This window comes from Prionailurus viverrinus, chromosome B4 (assembly GCF_022837055.1).
Source record: "Prionailurus viverrinus isolate Anna chromosome B4, UM_Priviv_1.0, whole genome shotgun sequence".
Taxonomy (NCBI): domain Eukaryota; kingdom Metazoa; phylum Chordata; class Mammalia; order Carnivora; family Felidae; genus Prionailurus; species Prionailurus viverrinus.
In genome coordinates this window covers 132405055-132431856 of record NC_062567.1, presented here as the reverse complement: position 1 = coordinate 132431856, position 26802 = coordinate 132405055, and the positions used below count along the sequence as shown (strand labels likewise).

The following is a 26802-nucleotide window of genomic DNA, read 5'->3' as shown; positions in this document are numbered from 1 at the left end:
TACTGCATGGACCCGGTGTTTCTCCATCTGGGGCCCATCTGGCTTCTCTCTGCAGCCCTGCTGAAGAGGTGCTAGCAGCCCATCTTGCAGATGAGAAAACTGGGGCCTAGAAAGGTTGAATGGCCATATTAGAGCAGGAATTCCAACCCACATTAGTCTGGCTCCAAAATGAAGGATAAATAGGCGCTGTCTGCGTGAGGGGCTGGAAAGGCATTCCAGGAAGAGAGAACAGCGTGTGGAAGGCCCGGGGGATCCTGTAAGAGTCAGGGCACATTGAGTGTGTTATCAGGGTGTAGGAGCACTTCCCTGGGCTCTGGGCTGGGGTCCTCCAGCTGCTCTCTCTTTTTATACTAAACTGGCCAGACAGTAGGTTTGGGGCTCACAGCGAAGGTTCCAAGCCAGACCCTGGCCCTTCCTGGCCGTGTGCCAGTCACAGCAAATCATTTCCCCTCTCTGGGTCTTGGGTTTGTCTCTAGGAGATTCCAATTCCCTGGCCCACCACTGGGCAGACTGGTCACTGACCCACAGTCTAAAATGGAGACACCGAGGCCCATCCCAGGCTTTCCCTAATGTCCGTGACCTCTCAAGACCTTGAGCCTTGCACAGCCAGAGCCGGGCACCAGGCAAGGGCTCAGCAGCGTAGGAAGAACATGTGTGCGCAGGGGCGTCCACACTAACACACGTGTGTACTCACATGCCCACGGTGGAAGGAAGGCCCTCATAATCATGCTCGCACCAGACATGCACTCTGGCTCACATTCACGAGCACATTTAGACACCCTCACACTCAAGCTGCCAGAACTCAGAGCTGGGGGCGGGGCGGGTGCCCTTCAGGCACAGAGACACACGGGCTCCTCTGCCCGCCCCGTGGGGCTCGCTGCAGATGCCAGGGGTTATTTTAAGCCTGGATCAATGGGCGATTTTTGGTGACACAGGCTTGGTGGGGGGGCAGGCAGAGGAAACAAGAGGCAGGTGCTCTGGTGCTGTGCTGTGGAGAGAGACCCCAGCGTCCAGGGGGGACTGCCTGGGCAAAGGGGTCAGTCTTCAGCTGAGCTGCTCCATTTCTAGATCCCCTCGCCCAGCAAATGTCCGGGCACCTGAGAGGCAGTGCCATGCAAATGAATGGCCAGATCCCAGGACTCAACCGGTCAGCTGTGGTCTGTCTCTGCATTTGTCTTCTTCTCCTGTTCCCCCTCCCCGCCCCCAAGGCTGTGTGTTCATATGAAGAGGGCATTAAGTGCCTGACATGGGTCCAGGAGATGTAGGCACCTATGGTTGCTGGCTGACCACTGAACTAGACTTGGATAGAGAAGAAGCCATGGGTGTGGGGAGGAGCTGGAGGTTGGACATCAGTCCTGGGGTGGGGGTGGGGGAAATGGAATCCAGCATCCAGCTCCTTCACTGGACAAATGGAGATGCCAATCAACGTGGGGTGGAAGGTCAGTGGAGCTCCTGATGATGCAGGACAGTGGGGTAAGAGAGGGGCCCAGGGAGGGGACATAACTCAGGGAAGAGCATTAGGAGTTCAGGGCCAAGTGGGGGCATCCTACCTGGGAAGAGGCCACAGTGCCGGGGGGGCAGAGACAAACCTCTTTAAACCTAGTGCCCAGCAACAGGGCGGGGAAGGGGGAAGAAGCAGTCACCCCAAAGCCCCAGTGACCCAGAGGGCAGCTTAGCAGTGTGGGGCGGGCGCTGATACAAATCTGACAGTTTGTGCATTTCTAGGACTACCACTCCCAGAGGAAGCAGGAAAGTCTGCACCAGAAAATATAGCGACAAGTTCTAAGCTGAATAACAAACGGAAAGTTTGACAGCAGAAAGTAAACTAAAGACCAGTCACTGAAAGACAGTATGTAAAATGGGGCATATTTTAGTGCCCCTGGTGATGGGATTAAGGCAATTCCATTTCATTCCTTTGCTTATCTATTTTGTCTCTAAAATTGTAACATAGTCTTCTAAGGGGGTAGGGTCTTCCCACCTGGGTCAGAAGAGTGTGTGTTGTGGCTGAAGGGGGAGGGAGCAGGCTGTCTTTGGACAGGGCGCAAGGAATGCCCCTGAGCTGGGACGGCATCTCAGCCACTAATACCTGAAATTAGCCTGTCAGCCCCTCATCTCCGCAACACAAGGACTTGATCCTCCTTTAAATGTAAATCCTTCTCCCTCTTCCTCCCTCCACTTCCTCCACTTTTATAAGCCGATCCCAGTCGCTGAGTTAAGACATGATGCAAAGGGGAGCAGGAGAACCCTAGGAGCCCGAATTCTTCATTTTACAAAAAACTAAAGACTGAAGTCACTTCATTCATTCATTCAGCAGATACGGTGCTGTGAGGGAACACCGGGGCGAACTGGACGCCCAGCCCTCGGTCTCCTGACGATCTCGTCTGGACAGTGGGAGGCACCATATTGACCCTTGCCTCCTGGAAGAGGCGCATTATGAATCCGCACCGCCCCCCCCCCTTTCCGGAAAAGTTTTGATGTTAAGATGAGAAACTGAGGCAGAGAGAAGCAAGGCGCCACCGCTCGGTGACATTTTCCAGTTAAACCCAACTTGGAAAACGCCAAGGGACGGCTCCGTGATAGGTCCAAGCTCCGGACCTCCTTCCACCCCCTTCCCCCGCGCTGGCCAGAGGACCAGAGCGGCCTTCGGGGGGCGGGGAGGAGGGCCGGCCGATGGCCCCGCCCCCTGACCCGGTCCCGCCCCCTCTTCTGGGTCCAAGTCCAGCCCAATCTTCTCTCCCTCACACCTGGGGTAGCGAAGAGCTCCTGGGAGAACGCGGACCAGGCCATGCCCATCGTCATAGAAGCGGGACACCCCAGGACCCCAACCCAGGGTCCAAGAGGTTCTGGGGCCAGGGGGCGCGCCCCGGGGTTAAGGCGGTGCCCCAGGCGGCACGTAGGCGGCACTTGTCCTTCTGCAGCGGCTCCGCTCGGGATTTTCTTCCCATTTGAGAGGCGGGAACATCGAGGCGCGGAGAGGGCCAAGGGCCTGCCACATGTCACCCTTCAGTCTCGGTCAGAACTGACAGCAAGAATGGGAAGGAGGAAGAGGGGCGGGGGCGGCAACGACCCCCTCCGGGGGCCTCTCTGTCCCCTAGGTCCCCGCACCTGTGAAACAGAGGCGCGTTCACGCGGGCCTGTGTCCGAAGTAACAGTCCCGGGAGTCCTAAACTGAAGGGTCTGGGGCTCCTAGTTCCGAGGAATGTTTCGGGGACGCCTTCGGGGAGGGTCCCCCGCGGGGCGCCCGGGCTGTGCGGGGCCCCGCCGCGCCCCCTCCCTCCCCTCGCGGCGGCCGCGCTCCTCCCCCGGCTCTGCCTCCCGCCCGCCCGCCCTCCTTCCCTCGCTCCCTCCCTCCCCCGCCCGCCCGCCCGAGCCCGCGCGGAGCCCGAGCCGCAGCCAGAGCGCGGGCAGCGCGGAGCGGGCGGCGGGAAGGCAGCGGAGTCGGGCGGCCCGCCGCCCCCGCCGGGCCCGGGCCACGCACACCCGCCAGGCGGGGGAGAGGACGGGGACCGCGCGCGGGCGAGGGAGGACTCGCTGCCCGGCCCGGGGGGCGGCGCGGGGCGAGGACTGCCGGCTCGGGTCCGAAGTGAGTGTCGGCGGAGGACGCGCCCACTGGAGGTGCGGCCCGGCGAGCTCCCGGCCCAGCCCGCCCGGCTCCGGGGTCCGAGGAGGAAGGTGACGGCCGGGGAGGCGCCCGGCGGAGCCAGCGCCCGGGCGGCGGGGCCAGCGCGGTCCCTGAGGGCGCGGAGGAGCTGGCCCGGAGGCCCGGCGGGAGGGAGCCGCGGCGCGCCGCCATGGGCCGGGCGCTGTAGCCGAAGGCGCGGGCCCGATGGAGCGGGCCGGGGCGCGGGGGCTGCGCGGCGGCGGCCGGCCGGGGCTCCGGCTCGCGCTCGGGCTGGCACTGCTGCTGGCGCGGCCGCCGTCGGGCCGCGCGGGCGCCCCCGAGGCGCAGGAGCCCGCGGCGCCCGGCACGGCGGCCCCGGCCGGGGGCGACCGCTGCCGGGGCTACTACGACGTGATGGGCCAGTGGGACCCGCCCTTCAACTGCAGCTCGGGCGCCTACAGCTTCTGCTGCGGCACGTGCGGCTACCGCTTCTGCTGCCACGACGGACCCCGGCGCCTGGACCAGAGCCGCTGCTCCAACTACGACACGCCGGCCTGGGTGCAGACGGGCCGGCCACCCGCGCGTGCCCGCGACGCCGCCGCGCCCCGGGACCCGGGCCGCGAGCGCAGCCACACGGCCGTCTACGCGGTGTGCGGCGTCGCCGCGCTGCTCGTGCTGGCCGGCATCGGGGCGCGCCTGGGCCTGGAGAGGGCGCACAGCCCGCGCGCGCGGCGCACCGTCACCAGGTGAGCGCGCGCCAGCCGGGGCCCGGGGCCCCGCCCGCCCCTCCGGGACGGTCCTTCCCGAAGGGTGGGCGCCCCCTCGCCAGCCTTCATCCTTCCCGCCCGTCTGTAAATTCTGGTCCTCTCAGCGGCACCCTCCTCCTGGTTTTTACTTCCGCTCTCAGTCGCCAGGTCTGTTATTCTCCCCCCATCCGCCGCCCCCCCCCCCCACTTCGTGGAGGGAGACAGCTGATACCGTCTCCCCTTGACCTTCCGGAGGGAGCTGGGTGCGGAGCCGCCCTCTCCCGCGGCTCCCTCCTCCTCTGGACTGGTCGCCCCGGACAGAGGGCACAAAAACCGCACCCAAGAAAGGGGGTCTGGGGCCTGAGTCCCACTAGTACCGGGTGGGGGCCATAGCATAGGGCGTCCTAGGTCCCCAGAGTAGGAAAGGGAAGGATGGGGCATTTTCTGTAGCTCTCTTGGGTCTCCCTCCTCTTGCTTCTTTCTCCACTTTTTCGCCTCTCCTTCCACTTCCCTCCCATCCCCACCCCCATCCCCACCCCCATAGCTGTGACTCAGGCCTGACCTTCTTTCCCTGGGGAGAGGGCCTCTCCAATCTGCGCTACTCAGTACCCCCCACCCCCACCCCAGGCAAGCGTCAGGGTCTCTCCCTGTGTAGAAAGAGGCCTGAAACGTGGGGGACACAGATTTGTTGCCGCTGAGGCCAGGACGGGTGCTGGCTGAGTCTGAGCTTTGTGTGAAGCGGGGTCTATAGGACCCGGGTTCCCTTTCTCAGCTAGAATGGGGACTCTGGGATTCTGTGTCCTCACCCCGAAACTCTCACCGACACCCACACACTCAACACACTCACATCCCCCCAGCCACCCCCATGTCTTGGGGCCTGTGCCCGCCTCACCTACCCAGATCTGGGCTCCTTTTGGATACGCGACAGGCTGGTATTTAGAGGTGACCATTGAAGCCCCCCAGGCCTGGGTGCTTCCCATCTCATAGACTTGAGAGGCAGGGGATGAGGGCTTCCTAGGCACTCCACAGCACCTCTGTCTCCCAGACCACCTAGCCCACCCCCTACTAGACAGCTGTAGGGCAGAGCTGGGGGGCGCTGGCCTCAGCTACTGTGCTGCCTCGGGCGATGTGGAGGCTCTCATCCTGGCTTCTGGATGCTACGGGGGCAGGCCCTGAGTTTGGAGTCCCTCATGCAGGGCCAGGAGGAGAAGACAGGGCATGTCCTTGATTACAACGGGGCAGCAGGAGCTGAGGGCCATGGTGGTGTAGAGCGGTGGCTTGGGCAGTCTAGCTGATGTGTCCACCTAGAACCCACTTCATCCACAGGGGACAGTGAAGCAGGTCTGGTGATGCTTTAGGAAGAGCTGGCCCACTCCCGATGTGCTGTGTGGCCTAGGCCAGTCCCTTCCTCTGTCTGGGCTTCAGCTCCCATATGCCCTCTTTTTTCTCCTCTGGGGAGACCTGAAGCCCAACTTGAGCTCATGTGTGGGCATGTGCTGAACCCCCGCCCTCTCCCCCAGTCTCACCCTTAATTCTGCCGTGTTGAGGTCGACGGTCAGCACCCCTCCAGCTCAGAGGGCTTAGAAGGGGCTTGGAGTCTGTCCCTAGAGAAAGCTTGTGCAGAGGCCCGGCGGCATGAAAATTACTCAGGTGTTTGGGAGAGCTGGCAGGTGCGGGCTTGCACAGAGATGAGGCCACACAGGTGGGCAGCTGAGGAGTGGGCGGGACTAGGAGGCTTTCAGCCAAACAGTACCTACCCTAGGTGTCGCACCTCTCGTGTGCTTCTTCATGAATCAGCCATCTGAGTCCTCAGCACCTCGGTCTCCCCCACCCCGCCCCGCCGAGGTGGGAAGGTCAGAGTGAGCCAGAAGAAAATCATGGATTCTGGGCACCAAAGGCAGCTGGCCTGAAGGCTGTGTCTGGCTGTCTGCAGGGAAGGCTCAGTCAGACGCTGTCACAGCTGGGTGGGGCTGGGTATCCTGGTACCAGGCAGGTGGCTGCCCAAGGTCATATAGTCTTTGGTGCTAGGCTTCCACCCTGGGCTCTCCTGGCTCCTCCCTCCCCTTACGTCTGTTCTCCCCTCCGTGCCTGTGTGACAGCTTTGTCCCGGGACTCGGGACTCGGCAGAAGCCCCTGCTGCAGGAAGGGAATTAGGTTAAGCAGATCAGGAAGGCTTCCTGGAAGAGGAGGGATTCTGGTGGGGTTTGAAGAATAAGTAGGAGTTTTGCAGAACGAGATGGAGGAAAAGATTGTTGGCCCAGGAAGCAGTGCAAGCAAAGTCCAGGAGCCTGATGCACTTGAAGAGCTTTCATTGGGAGAGGAGGCTCCACTCGGAGGGTCTTGGAGAATGGACTCTGGGAGCGGGGGAGTCTTTGGAAAACAAGGTAGCCCTGGTGACATGTGACCCCATTAGAGTTTCCTCGCCTGCTCTGGAAGTGGCCGTGTGTTGGGGCCACAGGTCATGCCTGACAGTGGAAACTAGATGTGTGAGAACAATCACAGGGAAGAAGGGGGGCCAGATGGGTTGAAAGGGTGACAGTGGTGGGAGGGCTGGCCTTGGGTAGGCCAAGGCCTGGCCAGGGGGGAAGCAGGAGGTTGGGGGGACTGCCTCTCATCACTCTTTCCCCACAGGACACTGACAGAACTTCTGAAGCAGCCGGACCCCCAGGAGCCGCTGCCTCCACCTCTGGGCCCACCTCTGGGTAGCTGTGTCCAGGTGCAGATGGGGGATGGCCTCCCCAGGGGCTCCCCCAAGAACACAGGTGTGCAAGCTGGTGGGCCAGCATATGTCGATCCACAGCACAGGCCTGGGAGCAGAGGAAGGGGTGTGTTGAGGGGTAAGAGGCTCTTAGCTCTTTCACAATTGGAACGAGCTGCCTGCCTCTGCAGGCGTGTGAGTCGGGGCTGGGCAAGCCGGTCAGCTCCCCTTGGTGGAGGGAGACCCTCTGAGGTGTCCAGCAGCTTCCGGTCAAGGGGACTCTGTGAGGAAGCTTCCAGATTCAGGGATCTGGAATCAGGCTGTGGTTCTAGGCCTTGGCTCAGTGCTCCGGGGTCAGCTTCGCACCAGCCTGTGGACGCCTGTGGGCCTTTTCCTCCAGGCTGGAGCCTCCCTCTTGGGCTCTTGCCGGTGAGGCGGCAATCCCACTCCCCTCCCCTGTATGGGTTCTAATTTTCAGACGTTAACTCCATCTCCTGAGAAGCAGGTCCTGGGACCCGATGCCTGGCCCAAGCTGAACATGCTGAGGAGTCATCCATCAGGCTAGCACCCACTCAGGGCTGGCTGCTATTTTTTTTTTTTTTTTTAATTTTTAAATGTTTATTTATTTTTGAGAGAGACAGAGACAGACTGTGAGCAGGTTAGGGGCAGAGAGAGAGGGAGACACAGGATCCGAAGCAGGCTCCAGGCTCCCAGCCGTCAGCACAGAGCCCGATGCGGGGCTGGAACTCACGAGCTGTGAGATCATGACCTGAGCTGAAGTCGGAGGCTCAATCGACTGAGCCACCCAGGCGCCCCAGGGCTGGCTGCTATTAATCGCGTTATTCTGAGCCAGGCCCTTTTCCAGGCGTTGGCGGTTCTGCCATCAGGTTAGGTTTGGCTCTCAGTCCCGCCCAAGTAACCATCCCCCAAGTTCTCACTGGGGAGGGGGCCGCGAAGAGGTGGTTGTGCAGGTGGAGAATGTCCTCCTGTCAGCAGGCCGGCTCTCCTTTTCCCCCTCCCCGCTCCAGACAAGAAGCGCCCCAACAACGTGCCCCTGGGGTCAGCGACACCAGGACCCCTGCGTGGCCCCAGGCTGCAGGACGGCGGCAGCATGACGCTGCAGCGGGACTACGCCAAGTACGCCACCCTCAAGGCAGCCGCGCTCAAGGCCGCAGGTGAGTGGCCGGGTCTGTGCGGGAGCGCCGGGCGCTGCGCCCCGGGTATCCAAGCTCCTAGATGAAAAGGCTTGGGTCCTGGTTCGAGTTCCACAGTTGCCAGCCTTGCGGGTCAGCGCTCCAGCCAAATATTGTATCGGGCCTACGCAGCCAGTCGGCTCCCGCGCCTCGGCCGTGTCGCGCACCCTCGCCAGGCCACCAGGCTGTACCCCACCGAGCCCGGGATGTGAAAACCCGCGTCTCCCAAGGCGGGTCCCGGGCCTGTCCCGCCCGCGAGGCCTGACTTTCCCTGTCCCACCCAAGGGAGGGCTAGGCCCTGCCCCCGAGGCGTGGCTTCTCCCTGCCCCGCCCCGGGGCCGCTGGGACCCCGCCCCCCGGCCCTGACCTCGCCCCCTGGCTCGTCCCCACTATCCCCGCAGAAGCCACCCCGCCGGACTTCTACCAGCGGTTCCCCGCGACCGAACCTGCCCCGCTGACCGTCCCGGCGCGGCCCCAGCGGCCCCGAGAGGACTTGCCGGCGCTGCTCGACGCCTGCCCCTGGGCCCCGCCGGGCTACGCGCCCCCCGCCGGCCTTGCTCCTTCGGGCCACTACAAGGCCTGGATCGCCGGCCGCCTGGCCCGGCCCGCCCCCCGCGGCCACCTGGCGGCTCAGGCCTCCCCCGCACCCCGGCGGCCCGGCCACGCGCCCCGGCGCCAGTTCAGCGTGGAGAAGCCGCCCGAGGCCTTCGGCCCGCAGCCCCCTGGACTTTACGGCAGTGCAGGCCGCGGGCCCCGGCACCTGAGCACTAACAGCAAAGCTGAGGTCACCGTGTGAAGACAGCCGCTGGTTCTCCCGAATCATCGCAATCTCCGGGGCGCCCTCATCTGCCTGGAGGCCGCCGTGGGCCGGTTCCCGGGGCCCATACCGTGGGGGAGGAGAGGCGCCGGCCGTGGAAGGCCAGCCTGCCCTTATGCCTGCCCAAACTGGACTGGGGCCTTGGAGCCTGCAGGGCTAAGAAGGGGCCCACTGGGTGAGGCCAGTGGTTCTGTCCTTGGGGTCTTAGGGCCAGGGTTCCTCGTGTAAATATAAAGCCTTTTCTGTGGCTCCCATCCCTGAGAATAAAGGAGCCCCAGCTTGGCTCTGAGAGGCACGGATGGTGGAAGCATTGGTCATTGGACAGACGGCAATACGGGCAGAGGGCACAGCGTGTGCAAGAGCAAAGGACTGCTCCTGAGAGCTGGCGGGCAAGTGTCCTGGGAGCCAGGGAGAGGTGGCTGGAGAGGGTAGTCAGGGCTGAATGCCAAGCTTAATGTCCATACCAGTGGGAGCCATGGGGGAGGGAGCACTTGGGCCCCAGCCACCTGGAGGCTCCCGAGCACAGGGGAGACGGCTGTGGGGAGCCTGAGGCCCCCTGGAGGGTCCATGTCCCTTACTGGAGGTGAGCCCCTTCCGGCCAGTCACTCTACATCTTGAGTTGGTTAAACCTAGCTGATTCTCACTGACACGGTCTGGCCCTGAGCCGGCACCTGGCTTGCAGGCCACTTGGCCAGCTTGGTCCAGGGCCACCCCCCTAATGGGTGTGGGCAGTGGGCCAAGTGGACAGCTGGTGCTCAGGATGGGGGAGCCTCCTCCCAGTAGCTGCTGTAGGGGGGAAAGGGGATGGGGATGCTGGGCGCGGAGCCTTGGCAGTGACCCCACCGGGGTGCTCACACAGGCTTGCATTGCCAGCTCCCCCTTCCTGCCAGGTGGGCTCTGGGTAGCTGGCTGTGGCTCAGGGCATTGCCAGCAGCCTGGATGCATCGGGTTCCTTTGTGCCAGGGATGGTTGGGAGGTTGAGGTCTGGGTTATGTCCCTCACTGTGTCACCTCAACAAAAGCCACCCAGTTGGGCCTGTTTCCCTCCTGTGTGCCCTAGGCATGGTATATATATATATATATGCTGTTTTAATAACAATGGCCACCATCTATTGCTGTTTCTTTTATTTAATCCTTGCAAAAGCCCTATGGGTGTGTGGCTTTACAGATGAGGAAATTGAGGTTTTGAGATCCAAGTAACTTGCCAAGGTCACCCAGCTGATTAGGACTCCTGTCCTCTGCCGCTGTGAACCTGATGAGCGGCAGGCAGGGCACTGTGGGGAAGAGGAAGGGTATGAACGTGTGTGCTGGCAGGGAGGGGCTCTGCTCCGGAGGTTCATGGTCTCAGATCTTCCTCCTGCTGCGCGGGGCCGCCCTGAGGCCCCCCAACCCCCAGCTCTTCACCTGTAACAGGGCCCGCCTCACTAGCTCTTCTGGCTTTTGAGGAAACCAAGGCTCAGAAGCCCCAGGACAGAACAGAGTCAAGAGTCTACGGTCCTGCCTGCAGTGAGGGCCCAGTGGCTTTAGGGGAGAGAGCCCTCACACCTTCAACTGGGGGTACGGTGCCCCGGGGCCTATCTGGCAGCTGCGTAGAGGGAGGTGGAAGGGGGGTGGGTGCTGAGTCATGGAGCCTGCCAAGACTCGAAAGATCAGGTTCCTGGGTCATCGGCCACTCACAGCCACCCACCCTGGTGACACAGGCCTCGACGGGGCTTTGTTGGGAGGTGGGTGCAACCCCTTGCTCATTCGCAGTCCCCAGGACCCTAGATCTCCATCCCAGGACTGCCCTTCGGAAGAAGACTTATTTCTCAGCCAGGCCAGGTCACTGACCTTGCTCTCCATGCTCCATGCTCATCCCCAGGTCACTCCGGACTCCTCTGCTTCCAGCCCACTGCTGCTCCTCGTGGTCTTGCCTCTCGCCAGCCTCATAAGGCACTTAACTGTACGCGGAACTTTGTGTGTGTCATGTCACTGAAACTGGCCAACACGTCTATGGGCACTTAAAGGCAGGGACTGTCATCCCTGTGGGGCACACGTGGAAGAGGAGGCAGACAGAGGTGATGTCCTGCCCCAGGCGACCAGCTGGGTACAGGAGCTGGACCTGGATGTGGCTTGTGGGCAGTGAGCCCTCAGGGGGGGATGGGGATACAGCCAGTAGCGGACAGATTTCTCTCTGAGGGGTGAACACGCATGGGCTTGGCACCCCAAATCTGAAACAGCCGCTGCTGTGAGTGGCCAGCTGTGTCCTGGATACAGTGGCCTCTGACCCAAGCAGCACCTCTGGCTGCCCTTTTATCCCAGACTCTGTTCCAGACTCTGTTCCAGCCCAGGAGTGTGCGCCAGCAGCCGGCGTTGTAAGGAAGCGGGTGGATGGTCGAGGAAGGTCCTTCCAAATGAAACCTTCCAGGAGCCTCTCAGCAGAGAAGGAGGGGCTGTCCTCAGTCCCCGACCCACCAGAGGCCAAGCCTTGCAGCCACCTGGCTGAATCACCACGGCGGTCACACTACAGACCCTCACACGCCTCATGCTGGGTGGTACCAATCTGTTTATTGAATAACCTACATCCAGGACACAGTGAACGATTCCATATCAAGGAAGCCATAGGTGTATCCCCCTTTCAGCGAAAAACTACCCCCTCCCACCCCTAAACAATAATGAGAAAAGGCACGGTATATACACATGACACAAGGGCTGGCTCGCCTGGTGGGCAGGGGCCACGACTTACAGTGTGTGGGGGGAGGGGCAGCAGGGAAAGAACGTGGGTAAGGTCCAAGCTGAGCCACTCTAGCCTGTCCTCGGCATCGGGGGGAGCCCCCGCCCGTTCTCTACCCCAACTGGCCTGAGGGGTGAGGAACACAGGCAGGAAGGGAGGGAAGGCAGCCCCTCTCAGCCTCCCGGAAGGTTCTGAGGTCTCAGGCAGTCCTCAGGTCCTGGGAGAAATGGCCTCAGGGGCTGGGCACCAAGCCCGGGGATCCAGAAAAGTGGGACCACTTTTCCTCCAAGGACCCTCATCGAGGCAGGGGCCTTTATTCCTAGTGTTTACCCCAAAAAGGGGATTGTCACTGGGGAGAGACTGGGGGTTGGTCCCTGCCACCCTGGCTTATTTTCAGGTCAAGAATTCGGGATAAAAATAGACTGTGGAGGTAGGAGTTGGGGTGGGAGGGAACTGAGAACCCACTCTGAAGGCCCCTGATCCCCAGTCCCAATGGGTGGCTTCATCTCTCCCAGGCCCCTGGGCCTACCCTGAGCTTGCGCTGGCATCCCAGGGGGCGGGGGAGTGGGAAGGAACAGGACAATTAAATAAGATACCATTTATTTTTTAAAAAATTAAAAAATAATGCCGACATTATTTCATCCAACCCCAGGCCTGCCCCCTGCCTCCCACTTGCCTCCCCAGAGCTGGGCTTCCCTCCTACCCTGGCTGTCCTGTGTAATGAAGAGAAAACAATGAACTGGCTTTGTCAGGCACAGGGGAGGGGACACAGACCCAAGGAGAGAAATAAAGATGCCACAGCAACTCAGCCCTGCATCACGGCAAACCCAAGCACACGGATATAAAAACATCTGTATAAAAAGGGGGAAAGGGGCACGCTGGGCACAGTGCCAAGGGTGAGGCGCTTTGGTGCCCAGAGACCTATGTCCCCCACAGGGAAAGCCTGATAAAAAACAAGGAAGCAGGAAAGGGGAGGGTGGTGTCTGGAGGAGAGAAAAGCTGGGGAGGGCTGAGGGCTGGAGGCAGGGACCAGGCAGCTTGGGAGCCCCCTGCCACTTTTAAGTCAGGAAACTCCCCAATTCCTGCCCTGCTCTTTCCTCTCTCAGACCCATGGGGCCCTGGACCACGTGCATCTGTCTACAGCAGCTTTCGGGGCTCTGCCCAGGGGCCTACCGGGCTGAGGTGGTCCACAAGCCTCAGCAGGCAACAGCTCAGAAGACAAGGCTCATCCCACAACTCCCAGAGGGAGCAGAGAGATCGAGAGACAGGGAGGAAGGAGAGAGACCGAGAGACAGAGGGAGGAGGGGGGCGGGAGGCAGGGGCTGAGGTGGGCAGAACCCAGGGGTCAGGAGGCGGCGATGGCAGTGCCGCCCCCCAACTTGACAATCATCTGCTGGCAGTCGTTGCATGAGCGCCGGTCGCCCGCCTTCTCCAGGGTGCGGGCTGCCTCGGCCAGCAGCACGGCCCGCTGGCCCGGGGAGGAGAGGAAGGACAGGGGAAGGTGGCGGCAGGCCAGCAGGATGGCGGTGGCCCGCTCTCGCTGGCCGGGCCAGGCGTCCACCTCTCCTGCAGGAACGACGAGGAGACGCGTGGAGGAGCCGCTCACTGAGCTGTTCCAAGGGCTCACCCTGGACTCGTTTATTTAAACTCAGAGCCAGCCAGTGAGGCAGTGCTGGGGCCGGGACAGCATCCCCAGCCCTCCCAGAATCCCCAGGCCTCCCATCCTCACTCCTGAGGCTGGATCCACCACAACCCAACCAAACCCCAGCCCCACAGCGTGGTCATGGATCCTCCCCCGCAACTCAGAGAACCAGCCTCGGGCCACTGCTATTCTCGCGCCACCTCTGAGAACAGCGCAGGTGAGGACAGCCACCGGGGCTCTGCCAGGGTAAGTGGCGGGCTGGGGCCCTCCTCCCCTCCCCTCCCCTGCCCTCCCCTCCCCAGGCAGGGTCCACACCAGGCCCGGAGCTGGGGCACAGATAGACTCACCGTGCTTGGTATTCTGGGCGGTCCGGCGGCGTAGACTGTGCTCCAGCAGCTGGTGCGTGCGGGTGGGGCTGGCTCCCGCCATCAGGCGCACAGTGGCTTCGTGCAGGAACACCTGGGGGTGGTGCAGGGGGGACGCACCTGTCTGTACCCCAGTGGATACCTCTCTAGGAGGCATCTCGTCGGCCACCCAACAGTGGCCCTTCTCTCCGCACTACCCTGCCCTGCTCTCCCCTTGGAAGCGACTTCCGTCCTCACTCTGAGCTCTGAAAAAGCCAGACACCTGGAGGAACAGCAGGAATGGGGAGCACAGCACAGGCCAGCTGGAAACAGGCAAGGACGCTCTCCTCTACAGGAGACAAAGAGCCCAGACGTGCCCCTGGGGGCTGGAAGAGAAGTGGCCTGGGTGCAGCCTCAGGCCTTGGGGGTGGCGTCCAGCTTGAAAACAGGCAGAGGTGAGGCTGGGAGGAGGGCGGCAAGAGGAGGGGAACAGCTAGCTGGACTGGCACCAGGGAGGCTCGGGCCTGTTTCCTTCAGTTTCTTCAGAAAGAAATAGAGGCCAGAACGTGTCCAGGGGAAGTGCGGCTCTTCTGTAAATATGAGTCACTGGGGAACGGGGTGGGGGTGGGGGGCAAGGCCTAGATCTCTAATTCCTTAAATCACAAGGCTCCTTTATACCCCTTCCCATCTCCATCTGTGGGGAGGGTCTCGAGTGCCACTGGGGAAGGCAGCGGGGCCGGGGGAGCCACTAAAGAGTTTCGGCAGGGGACAGGCAGGTTGGAAACGGTGTCTCAAGAGGGGGCCTCTGATGCCAGCCGTGCCCTGAGCAGACCAGAGGGCCCTGAACCTTGGGGTACACTTCCTCTTTTCCCCAGTGGAGCAGGTTCAGCGGTGATTATGTATGTTTTGCCCGCTGTCTGTCCTGGTTCACTGTGCACAGTGGCCACAATGTGACCCTGGGAGGGACCAAGGAAAAGGCAGACTCACTGAGCCCTTCGCCCCTCATGGACACTAATGGCCTTCTCACTTGAAATTTTAGAAAATAATTCAGGCAAAAACATGTTGAGTACATAACTCTAATTAGCAATCACAATAAAACAAGGAAGGAAATTATTTGGGTCCGATCAGCCCAATTACACAACTTCCCTGAGAGACTTCTCAGATTCTGTGGCCATCGCCATGGGGATATTGTGTGCAGTCAGGCAGCAGAGCCAAAGCCCCCGGCGACTCAGAACAAGAATGAAATGAAGTGCTAGGGAGATGCCATCACTCTGACAACAGTTAGGAAATCAAGAGTGGAGCTCTCTCCATGCCCTTCCCACCCCTCCCAGGGCCAGGAGCCCTTCCCATCCCCGCATTTGACACGTGAGGTGCAGTCGGTGCGGGCCCCTGCCTGTGGGCCCTCGGCCTGCTTGCCACACTGCAGGGCTGGGCACACAGCAGCTACTCAGCTAACACAAGCAGAAGAAAGGGATACATGGCAGCTACCCCCGTGCTTGACACAGGGTGACCGGCTGACCTCCGAGGGCCAACTCTGCAACCCCGTGCTGGTGCTTCTAGAACCCCACCTGCCCTCCCCTGCCGGCCGGCTGGGTCTCACCTTGCGGTATGCTGGGCGGAAGCTGTGCGCCAGCCTGCGGAGGCTGCCCAGGTCCCGCTGGAAGCCGGCCAGTTCAGCACCGGATGCGTGGTACGTCTCACCCAGCGCCTGGCTGGCTCCTGCCTGCTTTTGCCAGAGCGCTGTCCTCAGCGATAGTAGTAGGTCACAGGTCAGCAGCTGGACCACCTGGGGGATGAGCCACAAGGGAGGAGACCGGTGACTGACCTATTGCGGGGATAGAGATCCCAGCGGTTATCAGGCCCTCCCAAGCTCAACCCTCAGCAGCTCCGGAAGGAAGTGGAGAGTCCCAGAGGGGCAGCCTGGAAAACGCTCCCCAGACAGCAGGAGAAGAGCTGAAGGGCAAACGGGCTCACAGCATCTAGTCCTTTCTATGGCCCCAGGTGGAAGATCTGTTTCTCCCATTCTGTGGGTGAAGAAGTGAGGCCCAGAGAGGGCAGGAGCTTGTGTAGGAGACATGCAGCAGGCACCGGAATAATACCTTCGTGGGCCTGACAGGAAGGCACAGGCTCCTCCCACCTCACAGGAGGTGGCCTCACGGCAGGCCCATGCCCCAACTGGGCCGCAGCCCTGCCCCGCAAGTAGGATCAAAGGACCCGAAGTGGCAGCATAGCCAGGAGATGGAGGAAGGGAAGGAGGAGGCTCACTTCTACAGAAGGCAGCCAAGGCTCGGCCCCGGTGGTCTCTGGGGTCGGGGAGACAGGAGTCCAAGAAGGCGAAACCACAGACCAGTTGAACACTTGGGTTTAGGTCAGTTGAACACTGACCTAAATCAATTGCGGTTTGGCCACCAACTGGCACACAACTGACCCTCTCTCAGCCTCCATTTCCTCATCCACAAAATGGCACCACAAGGCTACCGTGTTACAGGAGAGCACTGTGCGTGCCTACTACACCCGGCCTTTGGAAGCACTGTCAATGCCAGCCACCACCAGGCACGGATGCCGCACAGCGCATGAGTGGGGGACTCACGTACTGTTCGCACGGCACCCATGAGGCTGGGCCACCTGCACGGCTCCCATCAGTACCAGGGGGCAGTGAGAGTGAGGACAAAGCAGACTTCCTTGTGAGAGGGGTCCCATGGGGCCCTACAGGTTCCGATGGACTTCCCCCAGGAGATTCCTCTTCGTGTCCCTTCACCAGGGCACTGGACCCACCCTGGACTCTGCCTCGTGCCTGCTCGTTGTCTTGTCCCTTCGCCACACTGTTTTCTGGCTGGTGATGGCCTCCCTCTTCAAACCAAGCCTGGCTTTTTTAAAACATTTGTTGTAATGTTTATTTTTTTGAGAGAGAGACAGACAGAGTCAAGTGGGGGAGGGACAGAGAGAGGGAGACACAGAATCAGAAGCAGGCTCCAGGCTCTGAGCTGTCAGCACAGAGACCTGAGGAGGGGTTGGAACTCAATGAACTGTGAGGTCATGACCCGAGCCGAAGTCGGGCGCTTAACTGACTGAGCCACTCAGGCGCTCCAAGCCTGGCATTTCTAAGAGGTGAGCGCTGGGGGAGCACCTTTGGGTGGTGGGAGCGGCCTGGGGCTGGATTCTGCCCTTTGACAGATGCCAAGCTCCACAGGGTCTCCTCCTTGGCCCATTCTCCCACACAGAACTGCTGTCCAGGAACCCCAGCCCCAAGAGTGCGGCAGCCTCTCTCTTGTTTCCCAAAGTCAGCTGAAACTATGTGGCTCCTCCGTGGGCCTTTTCTCTTGGGCCCCTTTGGCACAGTGCTTATTCTGTAGGGCTGGCATGCTTCCGGGCTCCCCCTAGTATCTGGGACTGATACTCACCACCTCTAGCCAGAAGTGCCAACCTAGCTACCTCGGACCAAACCCCAGTGGGGGGCTCAGAGTCTGACCCTCCGGGCCATAGCTCATCCCTACCTTCATGGAGGGAAACCCAACTCCTGCTGAGTGTGCAGACTGTGCTTCGCTTTTAGCTGTGCACACCCTGCCCCTCCTCTCTCCCGGGGCGGCCATGCCTTGGGATCCAACAGTGACGGCAGCGCCCCCTACCAAGGCACGGTAGGAAGTCTCTCGAGGGCCAGGCAGGCCTCTGTGATGCACTGTGGAAACATTGCACGGGTACCACCAGAACATGCAATGCAACTACAATGCACCACAGCTGCCCGCTAGGAGGCGGGCACCTGGCCTCGGAGGTGCCCAGGCCCGGTCAGTCGGCTCGGGGTGCGTGTGCGCGCGGCTCGGGGCCCCTTCTAAGGCTGGCCTGCAGTGGTCTGCGGGACTTGTGCAAGCTGCCCGGAGCAGATGCAGAGCCCTGACCGGCTCCGGTTCACCTGGGGCTGGCAGAGCTGAGGACCAGCAGGACCCGGGACCCGGGACTCGGGGAACCCAGCAAAGGCACAGGTGGAAACATGCTCGCCCTGAGGACTCCAAAGGGGCCTAACTGGGCCAAGAGGCTATGTCTGGGGAAAGGCACCGCTTGCCCGGTTTGTCTTTGGGACGGCCCCACAGGCCGGGCAAGCTCAAGGTGGGCAGGGGTGTTCCTACCCGCCACAGCGGAGTACCTCCCCCTAGGGGCCAGATCAGCCCCCACTCACATGATTGAGGGTGAGGTCGCAGGTGGCCCCGCTAACATTGAGGCTGCTCCACAGGTGGCCACTGGCCCTCTCACAGTGGCAGAAGGAGCTTTGCTGCCCATCCGCCTTCCCGGAGAGTGAAGTGTGCATGGCTCTGCAGGTGTGGAAGACGGCCTTCACCAGGGGGCTCCTGGACAGTGAGAGGGAGGTGAGAGGCAAGAGGTCAGTGAGTGTCCCTCGGGCGGCATGAGGAAGAGCCTGAGCCGGTGACACATGGGTCTGTCCACTCACGTGCAGCCACAGTGGCTCCAGATCTGAGATGCCGGGGCCCTGAATGAGGGCGGGCTCCCCACCCCTACAGCCTCCTTCATTGTTGAGTGTTGATAGAGCCCCAGGCCTGACGATGCAGCAGTGGGCAACCCAAGTCCCTGCCTGTAGGTGCTCACTTTCGAGTGCGGGAGTCAGATAATAAATGCACTGAACACTGAACATGTAATGCCAGGCGGAGCAAGCGCCATGAAGGGAAGCTAAGCAGAGAAAGAAGGTGGCATCTTATAAGGGATGGTGGTCAAGGATGTCCTTGCTAGAAAAGTAACATTTGGGCAGAGATCTGAAGGAACAGGGGAGTGAGTCGTGTGGCACTCTGGGAGGGTTCCAGACAGAGGTGCAACATGTGCAAAGGCCTGGAGTCTCTGATGCGCGGGAGAATATCCAGGGGCCAGAGGCTGGAGGGAAGAAACCAGGGGGCAGCACAGGGAGGGCAGCTGCAGGCCATTCACGGCTGAACAAGGCCCTTCTCAGCCTAGCCATGGCCCCCCCGTCCCGCATCCACCTCGGACTCTGCTCCAGGATGCAGGCATCGGCAGACCAGCTCTTTTTCCTTTCCCCCTTCTGTGCCTCTGCTGACGTGGGTGCACAGGAGTGTCCTGTCTCACCAACTTGTCTCCTGAGACTTACTCCACTTGCTGTGTTCCTGGGGCTGCCTTCTCCTGTCCTGCCCTCTATAAGCCTCCTCAGGCTACCCACTGGGTCAGGCCCTTTGTACTCACCTCTGCTCCCCTCAACACCAACCTGTGGTTATGGGCCTCCCTCCCTCTGGCCCAGAACCCCTCCCAGTGAAGAGTTGCACTGGCTGCTTCACAGAAGCCACCACTGGTCTGGCAAAGGCAATGGCACGAGCTGCCCACAGGAGAGAGCACCTCTGCAGGTCGGGCCACTATCTATCTGCTTATGGCCGCAACTTGCTCTCTTGTCTACTGCTGCCTCTCAGAGCCCAGAACACAGCTGGGCACCAAGGGGGCTCTCAGTTAAGTATCTACTAAATAAACAATGGAATCATGGAAGGGGTGCAGGAGACCCAGGAACGGGGCATGTGGCCGAGAGTCAGGGATCAGAGACCCAGCTCAACCACCAGGATTACCACTAAGGAGCCACCTAAAACAGTCATTCAAACAAATTGTGCCTCAGTTTCCTCATCTGTAAAGTGGCCATAATCCTACTTGCTGCCACCTGAGATGACATAAAGTATGACTCCATTATTTGTGCCTGCTCTCTGAGGGGCCATTCCCCCAGAAGCTGGGTATTAAGCTCTCCAGAGAAAAGTAGCTTCTTTTCATAGAGCAGATCGGGGAGAGACTGGGGAGGCTGGGGTGGGGGAGGGTTCGTTCCCACAGCATCATTGTTCCCAAAGAGCAAAGGGTCCTTAGAGTGACTGAATTCAGGGGAAGGAATGTCAGCTGAGGGTCTTAGCTGATTCCAGGGCTCTGCTGCTCACAAATGAGGGGACTCTGGACAATCTACCTGCCACGTCCTCAGGCACACTGGCTGGGAGAATGTAAGGTGGGTGCTCACTGGTCAGGGTACTCAAAACTGGGTTACTTAAATGAAATTGGGGTGTGTGACCTACCTTAGGGAACCTGCCTAGACCTACTTTTCTCAGCTCTTTCCTGTTCTCCTGGTTGAGAGTCTGCGTGACAGGAAATGTTCCGGCCTTGGGTCTGAGGACAGGAACTTTCTGTCTTGGAGCATTGTACAATTTCTCTGGGGTTGCAGAAGACGTTAGGGGCACTCAGATCCAGTCAGAAACAGACAGAGGGTTGCACGTTACTATGGGACAAATGCCCAGAGGCAGGCGTTGAGTCCCCAAAGAGGAATGTCAAAAGCTCTCTGGTTATGCCTCGTGCTAAAGCCTTTTAGTGAAGGGCTGATTGGGGCAGAGGGGGTGGGTGTTGACAGGAAGCTGAAAGGAAAGGGGGTTCAATGCTGGCACGCGAGAGACGGGCCCTCACAAACCCTGTGCTGGCCGTGAGCCATCACCACGCTGCCTGGCTGCACCATGAGCTTCTGAAGATGCCGGGAGCCACACTGCTCTCCATCCCCATTAGCCTGTGGCTCCATGAGAATGGGGGACGAGGCCCCGGAAGTAGCGCTGGCAGCTGCTAGGACAACGCACGCAGATGGGCTTGCTTGCCATCGGTTTCTCCGTGCTGCCCTCTTCCTCCCTCTGGCTTCACCTCTCCATCTATTATGTAGTCCCCAAGCTGCTCAACCTTTCACCCCAATGGCCACTCTGCTGACGCACAGAAGTGAGCCTGGCACACCTGGGATTCCCCTGGAGAGAAGCCAGTGAGTGGCCAAGGAGGCTTACGCACTCTGTCATTTCCAGGGCCTTGGGGACACGCTCTGCTTCAGTAAAGTGAGCGCGCACAGCTGCATCATCTCCCTGGAGCCAGCCGATGGCCATAGTGATGGCAGACGTCCACCACCGACAGATGACATCTGGACCTGGAACGGAACACCACCAAATGTTACTCCAGCACCCACACACCTACGGAGCTCAGCCTGGCTGCCTGCACCTAGTTCCCATGTGCACGTGCCATCTTTACCTTCTGGCGATGGGCCAGGGGCCTTTGCGTGGCCCTGTCATCGAGATGCTGGTGGGAGTGCGAGCCAGTACATCCTTTTGGAAAGTACTGGCAATCTGTATCAAGAGCCTTAAAGATGCCCACTCCTATTACTCTAGTAACTCTAGTAATCCCATTTGGGGTAGTCTATCACCAAAAAAAAATGGCCTAGAGAAAAAAAGTACACCAAGACATTCACTGTCATGTAATTTTTAAGGTAAGTGCTGGAAACGTCATGAATCTCTAATGAAGTCACAAAGAGTGGAGTTTCTCAAGTGTTTCCAGTAAGAGGCTGTGGTTAGAATCTTCAGTGTTTTCTTCTCAGAGGCTCAGCTTTCTCAGCTGTAGAATTACGGTGCTAGTGATCTCGCGATGCCAGGGGTGGCGGGGCAGGAAGTGGAAGTGTAAGATAAAAGGCGGAAGAGCCTGTGCTTTTCTAAAGACAGGCTGCAGGGTCAGGGGTCACGATGGGGTGGCTGCTTTTCTGGAATCCTTCCCTCCCTGGCGAGAGTGGCCAGAAGACAGCCTGAAGGCCCCCCTCTCCCAGCAGCCTCAGAAACAGCTGCTGTGCTATCAGCCTGATGGCCATCTAGGGACAGAAGCAAAGAATGTCAGTCAGCGGGCTGCACTGGCTCACCCAATGGGCAGCCGCTGAGCAGTAAAGATACCCGGATGAAAAGTCTCTTCAGCAGAGACTGTCAGACCCAAAAGCAGCCTCAGGGCCACCGTACATCAGCAAGTGAGCTCCTGGTGTCCGGACCACTTGTTGCCCAGTCTGGGTGTTTGGGAAAGTTCCAAGGAAAGATATTCACTGCTCATCGTCCCACTTCTAGGAGAATCTTTATTTCTTGTCCCCAGAATGCCACCCAGCAGGGGGTAACTGTGCGTTGGAGCCACGTGGGGCCATAGATACACACCTCAGATCCAGAGAAGATTCTCAAGTGAACACTCACAACTGACCTGGACCCGCTGGGGCAAAAGGGCTGTGAAACTGAATTAAGCAACACGAGGCCTGAAGAGCCACCCTGCAAAGTGCTTACCAAGGGCTGACTTGAGCACAGAATTGCTGGAGAAGGGTGGTGTCACAATCCCCACAGAGTCCACAAAAGAATTAAGTAATTTCAGGTACTCCAGAGCATTAGAGAACTCACTAGAAAGAAAATAAACAGTTCCATGGTACATCAGAATGTACAGAAGGACCACGCTCATGCCTGGCTTCGGCGCTCTAGTTCCAAGACCCAATGGCTATATTGGCCTCTGCTCCCCCTGACCCCAATCACACCAGGCACACCCTAAACCCTGTCCCCACCACTGACACCATTCACAGTCTCCAGAGGCTTTCATTCTTCAGACGTCTGGGCTGTTCCAGATGCTCCTCCCCTCAAGGCCTAGTTCAAATGTCATCTCCTCCCACAAGTTCGCTGATCTCACCGGCAGAGCTGCCCTCCCTTCCCCGCTAAGGTGCACTCCAGTCAGGACCTGGGCCTTGTAGGAGAGTGACTCTGGCACCTGTCTGCCCCTCAGCTCTTACTCTGAGGAAGAAAGACTGTGCTTAATAGCTCTGTAAGAATAAGAAATTGCTTGGCACGCTGCATAAAGGTCTGAGTCCCCCAGATGTCTGCCCTCTGCTCAGCCCTCCACATTCCATTCCTATGCCCTCAACAGGCCACCCCCCTCCCCACTGCCAAAAGCAAAGCAACCTGATCACATCTCTGATCTGCTCCGAGAACTGCCTCTGCTTGGTGAAGGGACGGGGGAAAGGAGAAAGAGGGGGGAAGTGGCACACCCGGTATGGGAGGAAAGGGCACAGAGGTCAGGTCAAGGGACTCTTGTGAGGCTGCCAGGTTTGAGAAATACCCTGGAATCATTCGATTTCCCTACAGACCCTACACTAGGGATCGTTTGCTTCCAGGAACGTGGGCCTCCAGTTGCCCCCAAGCTTCCTGGGCAGTTGCCTGAAGCAGGGGCCCATTCTGGGGACATTACCAGCTCTCTTCTTCCTGTTCTCCCGCCTTCTTCTTGGCCTGAGGCTTCACCAACGACTCAACAGCTCGTTCCAGCAGATTCTTGCAGAAGGCCTGGTGGACCTGGGCAATGGGGTCAGCTGAAGAAGAGGGGAGAGGCCTGAAAGGTTAGATGGTCTCATCATGAGCCCATCTTTGTCTTTGCAGAGAAAACAGAGGGTACTGAGAGGACCCCGAGAAACAGCTATCCGCTCTGAATGGGGATCGAGCCCCCTTCTCAACCAAAGCCCACAACCACCTTGTTAGATAGTTGGAAGGTGGGGGGAGGCATGTGCGAGGGGTGCTGGGTCTCCTGGCACAGTATTCAGTACTTGCCTTCAAGGTGGGGGCTGCAAGCCTTATCAGAAAACAGAAAATGCGCAGGAGGACGGCCAGCTGAAACAAAGCGGTGGCCGCTGCCCTGACATGACACAGAAGCCCTGCTCCTGTCTTCCAGACCTCTGCGGCCAGCGACGGTCTGGCTGCGCTGATGAAACAAGTGGCCTTGCAAAGCTCGCCACGGCTGTCACAGCCAAGTCACCACTGGCAGGCCCAAAGTGGGGTGGCACCAGCCCCTCCCTCCCCTCACACGTACAGACACGGGGGCCTCCATCCGACCAGGACAGGGAGGCAGGACACTTCTGAGCACGTTCTGGGCAGTCAGGCCTAGAAACAGAGTCTGCACGAGGCGAGAAAGCCAGTGGAAGTCTGTGCTATAGACCAAGCAGACCGTGAGGATGGGGCTGAGACTTAAGATTGCTTTTACTCTTATCCTCCCTTTTTGGTGTCGTGCACCGAAACTTCTTATATCACACAACACAGTTGTTTTTTAAAAAAGGATAGCAGAAGCTCCCACACACGCCGTACCCGCAGAACACGCCGCACTCTCCCGAGGCCCCCACTTTCGAGAAAGGGGAAAGCACACAGAAAGCAGAAAGCCTACCGCTCGAGTCTGAGCACTGGGCGAGTCGCCTCCAATCACTGTCAAACACCAGGGACAGCAAGCCAGCCTCTCCTCTGATGCCTGGAGCCCTGTCCCTGCCACCACTCTAAGCACTTGCTGACCGCCTGTCGCCTATTGTTCTCTAACTGCTCCATGTCTGCTTTCCAGTGGGACCAGGAGGCCGGGGCCAGTGAGCAGCAGCCCCACACATCTTTTGTCTCCAAAGCACCCAGAACAAGGGCAAGAACGGCGTGACTGATGTGAGGACCACGGGATCTGAATGTCAGAGAGAGGCGCTGCTCACCAGGCTTGGGACCTCCCTGAGCTTTGGGGAAAACAAGACTGAGACCACCTGTGTCCCCCATGCGTATGGAGCACAGTCCCCCTGAAGTACTGGTGCGTCTCATGGCTCTCCCAATAGCCGGTGGCTGCAAAGGTGTTCTCACCTGGGTTCCTCTGGGCACAGTACAGACTCTCCTTGGCAGCCGACTTCACCGACCAGCTCCGCTCCATGAAAAACTTCTGGCCCAGGGGGTGGCAGAGCCAGCGCAGTGAGTCAGGGACAGCGCTGCGCTCGGGGCCACACAGGCTCTGGGCTCTGCTGAGGAAGTAGCTCTGTGGAAGGACACGGGCCAGGGGTAACACTGGGATGGCGGAACGCTGGCTGTGGCCACCATGGGGCCATCAAAGAGCGCCACCGCGGTGGAGGCAGCCTGGGAAAAGGAGGTCAACAGGAGGGCTGGGACGCTCACAGACCTGGAAGTAAATGCCACTACTGTAACTAGGGCAAGTGGCTCTGGTGGAGCCGTCTGGACTTGGTGACCAGGTCCAACCTCCAGCAGGAGGGTTGGACAGGGCTTCGGGGCTCCTGTGGGGCCCCCGCCGCACCCTGCCCTGCTGGGTCTGCCTAATCCTCCTGGAAGCTCCCTCTGGCCCTGCTGGCATTCAACCTGCAGAGGCAGGGAGGGGGTGCTTCATCGAGGAGGGGTCGCGGAGGCCTCCCGGCTGCACGCCCACCCTCAGCCCTGTGAGCACCTGTGTCCAAGCCAGGCGGCCCCTGGGATCCTGGGACTTTTCTTATTGGTCATTTTAATTACTTTTGTGATATTTTTAGACAAAACCATGTTCTGCTCTAATTTTTCATCTCTTTTACCTTTGAGTATGAAGAGTATATACAGTAAAGGCACACAGCAAGTGACTAGTAACTGTTAGTTACACCATCATCACACTGGAAAGCACGAGAGTGAAGGAGTAGCCCTGAGGCTTGTCCCAGGACCCGTGCAGGCATGCATGCCTGTGGATGATGCCTCTCCCCCCAGAGTTGGCCTGTCAAGGGCTTTATCTAGCCCCCTAAAGAGACCTGCACCCCAGCCCTAGATGAGCCCTTGATGTGAACACCAGCTGGTGAGGAAGGATGAAGAAAGACTTTGAAAGCCGCTTTGCTGGGCAATTCGAAGCCAGTGCCCGTCTCCCCAGCCCCTCCTCTGCCGCAGGGGAGCATCACTCTAGGTCCTCAGGAATCAGAGTTGCAGGCGTTAGGCTGTCTACCCATGTTTTCAGAAGTTCTATCACTTATCGAGTGAGGATATTTTTATTCCAAAACCCATGATTTCCAACCCACAAAACCACACAGTGCAGGCTAATCTGAATGAGGAGCTGAGCAGAGAAGGATAGGGGGGAGGGAGAAGCATAAGACCCAGAGCTCAGGGAACCTGGACGAGGGGCTGCTGGGACAGGCTCGCAGATGTAAACCTTCATACTTCCGCCCTTGCCTCCACAATGAGGGCAGCGCCTCCTTGTCCAGTTCAGTCTGATGGTTCTGACCTTTACTGGGCTCTAAGTAGCCATCAGCTAATATAACAGCTTCAGAAGACTTGAATGCCAGGGTCAGAAATAGCATCACTGAAGTGCCACTCAGGAACATAGACTGAGATGACAGACTCTCTTGGGGGGGGGGGGGGGGATGGATCTGGCGATTGCTGTCTGAATCTGAGAGAGAATGACCTGGTCAAGCTGCTCTACAGATATACTTGAAGACTATCACAGCACTTAATTCACTGAAGTCTCCAGTCACGGAGCCAGCAGCACTACTGGCCTTTCCTCCTCTTTGCTGGCCGCCATATTTGAGACAGGATACTGGAGAACACACAAAGAGGCACCCCTATGACCTTCTCCTGACTCTCAACAAAGCACTTGCTGAATCTGAGCTTGTAACTGCAGTGGAGGAGCCTGAATAGGACAGAGGCTGGGGGTGGGGTGGCGGCAGTCCCAGCGCCTCTTAAGTCAAAGAACCTTCTAACAGTTGCCTGCTAAGCAAGGGAGCACGAGAGCTGCTCCAGGGGAAACGGAAAACAACTGTTCCCTGAGAAGGGCCCAAACGTCAGCAAAAGAAGCAGAAACAAAGCTTGGCCAGGTTGTTTTGCAAGAGGAACCCAGAGAAGCCATTTAGAAAATCATTAAGTTAAAATACATTTTTACGTTTGATTCTTTTTTGAAAAATTTTTAAAAATGTTTATTTACTTTTGAGAGCAAGAGAGTGCGCATGTGTGAGAGCGGGTACATGAGTGGGGGGAGGGGCAGAGAAAGAGGGAAACACAGAACTAGAAGCAGGCTCCAGGCTCTGAGCTGTCAGCACGGAGCCCGAAGTGGGGCCCAAACTCACAAACTGAGATCATGACCTGAGCCGAAGTCGGATGCTTAACCGACTGAGCCACCCAGGTGTCCCTTAGCTTAATTCTTGAGAAAAACCTTAGTTGTAAGAAATTTCACTGTGAGTGTGTGTGTAAGCTGGAATTTGGTGATTTGAATTAATAAGAAATATAAATCCTGGGATACAGTCTCCACAGCATAATTTCCAGAAGGAAAACTAAAAAAGTAACTTCCGTTGCTCTTCAATTTTCTTGGCATTATCACCTTATGATAATTTCCCTAAATTTTACAGACACCAGAATCTACCCAAGCTGCGGGTGTGAGCCCCCTCCCCTCTAAGTCATCTGCTAACTGCCAAACTGAGCAGCTGTGACTGGAGACTCAGAACTGCTTAGATCCCA

At 59.1% G+C, this 26802-nt stretch overlaps 2 protein-coding genes across 4 annotated transcripts in view; one reads left to right on the top strand and one right to left on the bottom strand.

Annotated features, from left to right (window-relative positions):
• Positions 1-3372: 3372 nt before the first annotated feature.
• On the top strand, positions 3373-10070 carry SHISA8 (shisa family member 8). 2 transcript variants are annotated; one of them, XM_047864815.1, is made up of 4 exons: positions 3373-4347; positions 6979-7109; positions 8074-8220; positions 8640-10070. In XM_047864815.1, exons 1-4 carry the CDS (start codon positions 3827-3829, stop codon positions 9032-9034), a joined length of 1194 nt encoding a protein of 397 aa, XP_047720771.1. In that variant the 5' UTR covers positions 3373-3826; the 3' UTR covers positions 9035-10070. The 2 variants fall into 2 exon arrangements, with proteins under 2 accessions (XP_047720771.1, XP_047720770.1); XM_047864814.1 differs by having other exon boundaries at positions 6979-7184.
• Positions 10071-11579: 1509 nt separating this feature from the next.
• SREBF2 (sterol regulatory element binding transcription factor 2) overlaps positions 11580-26802 on the bottom strand; it is a 58468-nt gene continuing 43245 nt past the window's right edge. For both annotated transcript variants that reach the window (XM_047865920.1, XM_047865921.1), the window contains 8 exons: positions 24199-24367; positions 22793-22910; positions 21847-21956; positions 20555-20687; positions 17925-18093; positions 15354-15539; positions 13757-13868; positions 11580-13333 (listed from right to left, as the gene is read on the bottom strand). In XM_047865920.1, the coding sequence (XP_047721876.1) occupies positions 13113-13333; positions 13757-13868; positions 15354-15539; positions 17925-18093; positions 20555-20687; positions 21847-21956; positions 22793-22910; positions 24199-24367 (1218 nt within the window). In that variant the 3' untranslated portion in view covers positions 11580-13112. The remainder of the gene's footprint in view (positions 13334-13756; positions 13869-15353; positions 15540-17924; positions 18094-20554; positions 20688-21846; positions 21957-22792; positions 22911-24198; positions 24368-26802) is intronic.

What these genes read in the sequence shown, in the direction of transcription:
- SHISA8 (XM_047864814.1), top strand. Translation starts at nt 3,827, where the DNA reads ATGGAGCGGGCCGGGGCGCGGGGGCTGCGCGGCGGCGGCCGGCCGGGG. An exon ending in GCGCGGCGCACCGTCACCAG is followed by an intron (nt 4,348 to 6,978) that starts GTGAGCGCGCGC and finishes CTTTCCCCACAG; the next exon opens with GACACTGACAGAACTTCTGA. An exon ending in AGGAAGGGGTGTGTTGAGGG is followed by an intron (nt 7,185 to 8,073) that starts GTAAGAGGCTCT and finishes TCCCCGCTCCAG; the next exon opens with ACAAGAAGCGCCCCAACAAC.